This window comes from Hydra vulgaris, chromosome 03, assembly GCF_038396675.1.
Source record: "Hydra vulgaris chromosome 03, alternate assembly HydraT2T_AEP".
Lineage (NCBI taxonomy): Eukaryota > Metazoa > Cnidaria > Hydrozoa > Anthoathecata > Hydridae > Hydra > Hydra vulgaris.
The window spans coordinates 35,611,310-35,622,500 of record NC_088922.1 but is presented as its reverse complement, the minus strand read 5'-3'; the positions used below and the strand labels follow the sequence as shown (position 1 = coordinate 35,622,500).

At 31.5% G+C, this 11,191-nt stretch overlaps 1 protein-coding gene across 1 annotated transcript in view; it reads right to left on the bottom strand.

Moving 5' to 3' along the window:
* The window catches only part of LOC100200134 (AP-5 complex subunit beta-1), a 109,378-nt gene that overhangs the window by 19,929 nt on the left and 78,258 nt on the right, over nucleotides 1-11,191 (bottom strand). Inside the window, exon 20 of the mRNA XM_065793041.1 lies at nucleotides 10,364-10,490. Within this exon, the coding sequence (XP_065649113.1) occupies nucleotides 10,364-10,490 (127 nt within the window). The remainder of the gene's footprint in view (nucleotides 1-10,363; nucleotides 10,491-11,191) is intronic.

The window sequence follows — 11,191 nt, the reverse complement described above, 5'->3', positions numbered from 1 at the left end:
TATATATATATATATATATATATATATATTATATATATATATATATATATATATATATATATATATATATATATATATATAAATATATATATATATATTTATATATATATATATATATATATATATATATATACAGCGGTGGCCAAAAATTAAAGACCATTCATTTTTTAGTTGGTTTCTTAATCTTTAAATTAAAATTAAGAATATTCTAATTGACAAATTAAATTTTTTTTTTTAATATCTTGTTAATTAAAACATACAGATTAAAGTGGTATAATTTTTTTAATCTAATTCTAATTAAATAGCGTTTAACTTATTAAAAAACTGATGAGTACTAATAAATCTTCTTTAAATAAATTGGACAAAATTTAACGACCATTATTATTTTTAATAATCCATTATTTAAAATAATGGATTATTAAAAATAATAATCCATTATTTTTTATTATAACTGTCTTAATTGCTTATTACGTTGGCTATAAAATAAAATGTGGAAAGCTGAGTTTCGATATCAAATAAACATTTATTTTTTGAATTGCAATAAGGATATAAAAATATTGCAAAAATGCGTGCAAAGATTGAAGAAAAAGACAGATACGCGGCTCTTGTATTAAAAGAAGAAGGCTATAGCATCAGACAAATAGCAGAAAAGCTCGGAAGGTCTCACTCTTGCATTATTAACATGATTCAACAATACAAAGAGACCCGGTCAATTAATGATCGTCATAGGACTGGACGCAATAAAATTTCAAATGACTGTGATGTTCGCTCGTTAGTGAGATTAATGAAAGAAAAAACACAAGTATCATCTACAGACTTGTCTACGAAATGGACACTGTCGAATGGTCTGAAAGCAAGCCCTAGAACTGTGCGAAGGGTCCTCCACAATTTAAATTATTTATGGCGTGCTGCTGCAAAAAAACCACGCTTAAATAAAAAACAAAAATTTTCTAGGAAAGAGTGGTGAAACTACATAAAAATTGGTCAACAGATCAGTGGAGCCGTGTGGTCTTTAGAAATAAAATGAATGTTGAGGTAGACAACAGAAAAGGATGGGTAATGTTGCGTAGACTTCCAAGCGAACGGTTTGATGAATCATGCATTTTAAAACGAACAAAACAAGGCAGTGGTTCAATAGGCATTTGGGCCTGTATGAGTGCCTGTGGAGTTGGCGTTTTTCATTTATTTGATGGTAGACTCAACAAAGAAAGGTACATCGAAATTTTGGAAAACTCGCTTATTCCTAGCATTGATTTATGGCAGTTGCAAGATGGATTTATTTTCCAGCAAGATAATGCGCTATTTCATAAAGCGCATGTTGTTAGCGATTGGTTTAATTCTAATAAAATTCAAGTGCTTCCATGGCCTGCCAATAGTCCAGACTTGAATCCAATAGCCAATAGTCCAGACTTGAATCCACTGGTAACATGTAACCCAGTACAATCTGCTTCATGTCCTGCTGCCTTGTAGGATACGCCTTTTTAGGCAAAGGCTAGGAGATGCCAAGGGGTAAACAGATTCTATCTGTTGACCAGCCTCGCACCCCTTCTTCATCTATTAGGCTGGCGCAGATGTATTTTTAATACATTGTTTCCAGTTTAGGATGTTGAATGCTGGATCTTCTTGACTCAATGCATGGGTTTGCTTGTGTCACTGTTTTTATGACTAGGCAACTCATTCTATTATCTCCTTATGAGGGTACAGCTCTAAAACTCAGTTTTATGGTTCTGAGGCCGGCTGGTAGTCAGGTTTCCCGAACTCTGTGGTAGCTCTCAGAGAGGCTGATTCCATCAACAGCTGAAAAATATCAAAGTATTAACAGTGCCATGTTGCGCATGGATGGTGTCCCTGTTTGTACTTTTGGTGTGCATTGCGGAGGCCACATTTGGAGCCCTTTGTTACGGCTTAGATTTATTAGTAGTAATGAGGCAATTGCTTGGGCTATTAAACGGTGTTCTGAGTACTATCTATGCTTTGAGTCAAGTTCTTCAATCTAATTTAAAAATGAATAAAGTACCAAAAACTATAAAACACAAAAAACCATCATCATCACCAAGTTCTCTAAACCTATCATTCACTAATATTCGTGGTCTTCGAAGTAACTTTTCTTCTGTTGAGTCTTATCTCTTGCAAAGTTCACCAGACCTACTTGCTCTTTGTGAGACTAATTTGAGTTCAGCTGTCTCATCTTGTGATCTTAGTGTTGATGGTTATCTTCCTCTGATTCGTAAAGACTCCAATAGCCACATGCTTGGCCTGGGCATTTACATTCGTAAGAATTCACCTGTTTGTCGTGAAACTAGGTTTGAATCCACAGACTATTCTTTCATGTGCTTTCGTTTAGCACCACTTCACGCTATTGCCTTTCTCTTTGTTCTATATCGATCTCCTTCATCTCAAGACTGTACACTTTTTGATGTTATTTCTGATCATATTGACCAAGCCCTCTCTCTTTATCCATCAGCTAATATAGTTGTTGTCGGTGACTTTAATGCTCACCACTCTGAATGGCTTGGCTCTAGTGTCAGTGACTCTGCAGGCATTAAAGCCCACAACTTTTGCCTTTCTCAATCCCTAACTCAAATAGTCAACTTTCCAACTCGCTTTCCTGACAACCCTAATCATTTATCTTCTCTACTCGACTTATGTCTTGTTTCTGATCCTAGTCAGTGCTCAGTTTCTCCACATTCACGCTTAGGTGCTTCTGATCACAGTTTGATCTCTTTAAAACTAATATCTCATTCTTCTTCATCACCTGAATACCCCTACTATCGAACCTCTTACAACTACAGTAAAGCTGACTGGGATTCTTTCCGTGATTTTCTTCGTGATGGCCCTTGGGTAGAAATCTTTCAACTTCCTGTCGACAAATGTGCTTCTTATATAACTTCGTGGATTCAGGCTGGCATGGAATCTTTTATTCCTTCTCGACGATTCCAGGTCAAGCCTCACTCTCCTCCATGGTTTTCCTAACACTGTGCTGCTGCAATTGCCAATCGAAACCGTTACTTCAATATTTATCAGCAAAACAATTCTCCAGAAAACAGACGTCTTTTCATTACTGCTAGAAACAACTGTAAAAAGGTTTTGTCTAACGCCAAAACCCGCTATTCTCAGGTCATGAAATCTCGTATCTCATCTCAAAAATTAGGCTCTCGTGACTTCTGGAGAATCTTTAATAATATCAATAATAAGGGCAAATCTATAATTCCACCTCTCTTGTATGGTTCAGACTTTGTCACCTCACCTAAAGACAAAGCCGAACTGTTTGCTAAAAACTTTTCATCAATATCATCTCTTGATTCCACTAATTGCGTTCTACCTGATATTGCCAACAAACAGGTTGATTCATTGCTTGACATTCATATCACTTCAGCATCTGTATCTAAAGCGATTTCCTGTCTAGACTCTTCTACAGCTTGTGGCCCAGACAACATACCTGTTATTGTCTTGCAGAAGTGTTCTCCAGAGCTGTCGTCTATACTCTCAAAACTATTCAACAAGTGCTTATCAGAGTCTTGTTTTCCAGCCTGCTGGAAAGCCGCATCTGTTATCCCTATCTTCAAAAATTCTGGGGAGCGATCTGATTCGTCTAACTACCGTCCCATAAGTCTTCTTCCTATCATAAGCAAGGTTTTTGAATCTTTAATTAACAAACACTTAATTTCTCATCTTGAATATAATAACTTACTTTCTGACCATCAATATAGATTTCGATCTTCTCGTTCTACAGCTGATTTGCTAACAGTAATAACTGACAGGTTTTATCGTGCATTAGATGAAGGTGGAGAGGTTAAGGCCATCGCTCTTGACATTTCAAAAGCGTTTGATAAAGTTTGGGATGCTGGTCTTCTCCATAAGCTTTCTTCTTATGGTGTATCCGGCAACATCTTTAAGATCATTGAATCCTTCCTTTCCAATCGTAGCATAAAAGTTGTCCTCGATGGACAACACTCTTCTTCTTATTCTGTAACTTCAGGGGTTCCTCAAGGTTCTACCCTTGGCCCTATACTCTTTTTAATTTACATTAACGATCTTCCAGATATTCTCACATCTAAGGTGGCATTGTTTGCTGATGATACTACCATTTATTCTTGTCGTGATAAGAAACCAACACCCTCTGATTGCTTGGAGGGGGCATTTGAGCTTGAAATGGATCTCACTTCTGCTACAGCATGGGGCTCACAGTGGCTGGTGAACTTTAATTCAGATAAAACTCAATTTTTTTCAGCCAATCGTTATCGCAATAATTTAGATCTTCCTATATTTATGAACGGTGATGTACTCGATGAGTCACCTACTCTTCATCTTCTAGGATTAACTCTTACTTCCAATCTTTCTTGGAAACCATATATCAAATCGGTTGCAAAATTAGCATCTGCTAAGGTTGCATCTCTTTATCGAGCTCGCCACTTTCTTACTCTGGATTCTATTCTCTACCTCTATAAATCTCAAATCCGGCCTTGTATGGAATACTGTTGCCATATCTGGGGCGGATCTTCTAATGATGCCCTTTCTCTTTTAGACAAGGTGCAAAAACGCATTGTAAACATAGTTGGACCTGCTCTTGCAGCCAACCTTCAACCATTATCACATCGTCGTAATGATGCTTCTCTTTCTCTTTTCTACAAATACTATAATGGGCACTGCTCGAAAGAGCTAGCGTCTCTTGTGCCATCTACTAAAATTCATTCTCGTGTTACTCGTCATTCAATTAAGTGTCATCCTTTTTCTGTGACTGTTCCTAAGTGCTCCAAAAACGCTTATTCGTCTAGTTTTTTTCCTCGAACATCAGCTCTTTGGAATTCGCTTCCTTCATCTTGCTTTCCTGATTCATATAATTTGCAATCTTTTAAATCGTCCGTCAATCGTTATCTTGCTCTACAATCTTCATCTTTTCTCTTACAGTAACTTCCAACTTTAATTAGTGGCTGCTTGCAGCCTTGTTGGAAGCGAAGATGTTTAAAAAAAAAAAAAAAAAAAAAAAAATAGAGAATTTATGGTCAGAACGAGTACAAAAGTCCTTAAAAACAAATGGAGGAACAACACGTTTCTAAATTATTTTTTTATTGCTTTTTGAAGTATTTTTGAAACTGGTTTTAAAATTTTGTCCAATTTTTTTTCCCATTTATATTTTTTACAAGTCAGTTTTTTAATTTTTTAACATTATTTTGTGAAAAAATTATAAATTCTTTTATAATAAATTATAAATTCTTTTAAAATATAAAATACAAAAAAAATTCTTTCTAAAAATGTTTTTCTTTTTTTGATACCTTTTTCCAAAATAAAATTATACTAAGGTTAAAAATAAATTTTGAAAAAAAAAAGAGTGGTCTTTAATTTTTGGCCACCGCTGTATATATATATATATATATATATATATATATATATATATATATATATATATATATATATATATATATATATATATATATATATATATATATATATATATATATATATATATATATCAGGCTTGGTCAGGAAAGGCGTGCGATCGCACTCTGATCTTGACCACGCATACAATATTTAGTATATTAGACAACTTGCCCACGGTTTCATAGATGTTTTGAGAACATTTCAAAAAATAATCAAGCGCAAAAAAGTTCAACTGGACCAATGAGAGACAATTACAAAAACTAAAAGCTGCCTGATTTAATTGTTATAAAATAAGTTTAGAGTAATTCATAAACTTCGTCTTTTATAATTAAGCGACACTCCTTTATATAAAGTAAAAACTTACTATTAATAATTGTTTAATAAAGAAACAATTGTTATTCAATTTATCAAAGAGTTTAGTATAATTTCTTTTATTTGAGTACTTCTGATTTATTTCAACAAGATTCTAATAAACAAACGTTTGTTGATTTATTTAATAAATAAAAAAGTCAACCTTTTTTTAATCATTTCACGCTTTGCATAGTTGGCCTGAGTTTTGTTTTCACAAATTACATACAATTCTTTGTAGTACGACGAATAAAAGAAACATTTAAAGCATTCAGTTACTATGACAATAGTAACTGAATGGTTTAAATGTTTAAAAGCAGTATCTTTAAAAATGTTAAAAACAAATCCGCAATGTGCTAGACCCCTGAATTAGCGTTTATAATGATCAGTATCCAAACAAATTACATTCCAAATGAATTATATTTTTATTTTTTATTTTACTAACCAAAATAAAATTTTAAATACGTCAAACTATATGAAAGCATTTTTTTATGATTAAACTCAAAAGGTAAAAATAAATTACGAAGAGGAAGCGGAACTGCTTTACCACTGATTATGAATAGTGAGTGGGCTTTTTTATTTTATTTTGTTTTAATAAGTATTTAAAACAGAAATAAGTAAATTCAAGTTTAAGTATAACAAATTTGTAAGAATGACATCTGAAGCAAAAAAAATTAAAGATAGTAAACCGATATCTAAGAACTTAAAAACTTTTCTTTCATGGGGGAAAGAATCAGTTATTGGATACACGGAAGAAAATGGCTTAGTTGTCAAAATATGGTGTAAGATTTGTGCAACAAAAGGAACAAAACTGAAATTTTAACGGATGCTTAAGTTAAAGGAGTATCGAATAATTCTTTGACAGCGTTTACGGAGGAAACTTGTGTGGTGACAAAGTATCAGGTAAAATTAAAATAGTTAGCTTGTTCTTAATTTGTGACTCCAGGAATTAATTTAAACATTTTTTCTACCATTATATAACTTATAACAGTAGTTATCTTATAATTTACTATATTACTAAGTGAATAAATTTTTTAGAGAATTGCTTAATTTGAACCGTGATTTTTTCTTTGATAATAATAAAGGTTGATTGCCATCTTAGAGGGCAAAGCCATAGATTAGCGGTGCTGATTGATAATGGTAACTCAGAAGATCTTGGAAGTAGTTGTGTTGCTAACCTCGATATGGAAAACTTGTTACCTATTACACAAGACAACCGCAAAGCGTTATTAAAGATGATTAGAACAGCCTATGAAATGGCTCTAAAACATAGAGCATGCCACATAGCCATTTCAAGACACTGATCAAATGCCAAAGACTTAATGGTGTACTCCTTTTAGAAGGAAAAGACAACAATAAAGCAGGTTATTGATTTTTAGGTTCAGTTTTTTTTTTCATAATTTGATAAAACAATTCAAATGAAAAAATCAAATCAAAGTTACGTTACTATTATAATGAAAGTTCAATTTTTTTTTCTTCAAGATTTTACATCCGAATGGTCTTATCCTTTTGATTTATCCATTTGATTTTTTAATTTGAAAAATATTAGTTATATTATTATTATTTTTTTATTGTTTTTTAATTTCTTTTTTAGCACGTGAATATATCTCATGCATTGCCAGTGCCATTAAAGAAAAAGTTGCTAAAATTGTCAATGAAACAAACTTTTTCTCCATTCTTTCCGATGGATATCAGGCTAGAAAAACAAACGATGAAAAAGTGTTGATTCTTGTGCACGTTGAACGCGAGGGGATCCCTGACTGTTTTGTAGTTTCTTTACTTGATATGAACAGTTTGGGTGGTATGAGTGCCAATACAATTAAAAAGGCTATTGATAGCATTTTTATTGAAACCGGTAGTGTTCCTTTAACTGGGTCAGCTTACAAATACAAACTTGTAAGCACTACGGCCGATGGAGCTTGCCTTAATTTTGGAATTTATAATGGCGTGTTAACACAATTAAAAAAAGATAGAATGTGGCTGATAAAAATTCGCTGCGTAAACCATCGTTTAGAATTAGCAATAAAAGATGCTGTGAAAGATATTTCCCAGTATACAGAGTGTGAACATTTTTACGTTTCCATATTTAATTTATTTCGCAATTCTGGAAAACTAAAATGCGCAGTTAAAAAAGCTGCTGAGGCTTTGAACATTACATATTACACCTTGTCTAAAATATTTGGAACGCGCTTTATAAGTCACAGGAGACGCGGCTTTACAAAACTTTTACATAATTGGCCTTCGCTTATTGTGGGTTTCAATAACGCTCTTGCTGATCGCGACACTAAAGCAGATATGCGTGCTAAACTTTCTGTATTGTCCAAATGGTTGCATGACTACAGACTATTATGTATGGTTTGTAGTTATTTGGACATCATAGAAAAGTTATCACCATTGTCATTGGTTTTTGAAAAACAAACGTTAATGGTGAATGAGTTAAAACCAGCGGTGGATATAACAAAGGCTCGCCTAGCGGAATTAAGCAATGAAGATATTGATAATATTATTGATTCATATTTACTCAAGTTTATAATCAATGAAAAAAATGGTTCAACCAATCTTGTTTCTTCGTATTTCAAAGAAGGTAACGAATTGAAAAAATCAAACCCAGAGTTTGTCGAGATTGAACTCAACAATATGGTTAATCCTAACTTTGAATGTATTCATTCTGCCATTAAACTAAGAAAATTAGCAATTGAAATCATTCTGCCATTGATAAACGATAGATTTAGTTCGCTGTTAAATCCCATATTCGAATCAATGGATTGGTTAGATCCGCAAGTATGGACAGCAGACAGCATGTATGGTGATGCCAGCATATCTTTATTACTAAACAAAATTTTTTTACCCTCTATAAAAATTAGGAATGGATTTTAAAATGGTTCTTTCGGAATGGAGAGCTGCAAAACTAGTAATAAATGCGCAGTACACCATTGCACTCACACCATTGCAAATATGAATATTTTACAGAATATTTTTCTTTATCATAAAATCATAAAAAGTTTCCAAACTTGAGTCTTTTAGTTGAATTTCTGATGTGTATTGCTGGTTCTAATTCAACTGTCGAACATGTTTTCAGTATTTTGACTGTGATTTTGACTGATAGGCGTTTAAAGATGAACCACTCAACAATAGAAGACTCAATTATCATAGCAGGGAATGACACAAATTTCACTCAACAAGAACGCGATGATATTTTAAGTCGCGTTGTGGATATTTTCTTAGATAAGCAAAGAGTTTTTTGCCTTGATTCAGCTAATGCTAGCATTGCCACTGATTATAGTAGCAAAGAAAGCTGCACCAGTGAAGATAAGTTCTATATCTGAATCGGACGGATAAACAATTTATTATATAATTTTTATCCCACATAATTTTATATTTATGTACATTACTAAAGAGTCCTGAAGGACGAAACAATATTGTCTACTGTTATATATATATATATATATATATATATATATATATATATATATATATATATATATATATTATGCATACATAACATATATAGCATTATATATATGATATCTTTGATTGTCATATTCTTGTTATATGATTGCATAAATAAGTTGAATTTAATAAAAAGGCAGCGTATAAGCTAATATATGTATATATTATATGCTGTATATATAAAACTTTTTAATAATATAGATTAAAATATGTTATTAAAAAGTTTATACGCTGCCATTTTATTAAATCTTTTAAATATCTGTGTGTGTGTGTGGCTCCAACAATAAGTCAACATATTAAAATAAAACAAATTTGTATTAGCGAATCTTTTTAAAGCATTCGCCAATATAAAATCATTTAATTAGTAAAGATTAAAGTTATGAAGTTAATTTTTTTGCGTGTATTTTTAAAACTTATTGTTATGCAGACAAACATGGAAACATACTTGAATGTTCTCAAAACATCTATGAAGATGTCATAGTAACTGAATGATTTAATTGTTTCTTTTATTCGTCGTACTACAAAGAATTGTATGTAATTTGTAAAAACAAAACTCAGGCCAACGATGCAAAGCGCAAAATGGTTAAAAAAAGATTGACTTTTTTATTTATTAAATAAATCAACAAACGTTTGTTTATTAGAATCTTGTTGAAATAAATCAGAAGTACTCAAATAAAAGAAATTATACTAAACTCTTTGATAAATTGAATAACAATTGTTTCTTTATTAAACAATTATTAATAGTAAGTTTTTACTTTATATAAAGGAGTGTCGCTTAATTATAAAAGACGAAGTTTATGAATTACTCTAAACTTATTTTATAACAATTAAATCAGGCAGCTTTTAGTTTTTGTAATTGTCTCTCATTGGTCCAGTTGAACTTTTTTGCGCTTGATTATTTTTTGAAATGTTCTCAAAACATCTATGAAACCGTGGGCAAGTTGTCTAATATACTAAATATTGTATGCGTGGTCAAGATCAGAGTGCGATCGCACGCCTTTCCCGACCAAGCCTGATATATATATATATATATATATATATATATATATATATATATATATATATATAATTATAATAAAAAGTTTGAAAGAACTAAAACAATAAAAATAAATTAAGCTAAAACAGCACAAACAAGTTTTAATTTTTCTCTTTAATATTTAACAAACTAAAAACTAAAAAAGTATACCATAAATAATATGTGGTTGAGAATGAGTAATCAAAATATTTGAACATATAGTCAAAAACATGTTTCCAATATCCCATTTGCATCTGTTAAACACTAAACTTAACTCTGAAAGTTTTTTAAGTATTGCCTTAAAAAAATATAAAAATAACATAAGAAATTATTTAACATACTAGATATAAATTAGTTAATATATTACTAATAACATATAAACTACTAAATAATAACATAACCACCAAAAAATCTAGAGGAAGACTGGGACAAATGAGTTTTGTCAAGATATGACTTTTAAAATTTTGTTTTAAACTAATTGTTACCAAGCTTTTATCGGCTGTGTGAATTATTAAGTGGCATTTTAAAAAACCCAAACATTTTTTATTCATAAGCCCATTTTCCAAAATGTGTTAGTAGTGGTAGAACTTTTGGCTTAAAGTCAAGAAGTTCAAAGTTCAAATCCACCCAATGCCTCTGGAAGTACTGCACTCAACCTGTTTCTCTGCAAAACTGCCTTGTTTAATGAGGTTTGTGCTTTAAAGTTAAGATTTTAGAAGAGAGAGTTGGTGGAGAACCCTTTAGTATGAACAGTTTGTGCTGCCAAAAGCAAACTTCTTTATTACTCTATCTGTTCTTTTAAGTTCAAAAAACTTTTATTCATATTTTTTTCCTTAAAAACTGAAAACACTTAAACATTAAAAACACTGAAAACACTTAAACATTAAAAACACTGAAAACACTTAAACATTAAAAACACTGAAAACACTTAAACATTAAAAACATTAACACTGAAAACACTTAAACATTAAAAACACTTAACACTAAAAACACTTAAAC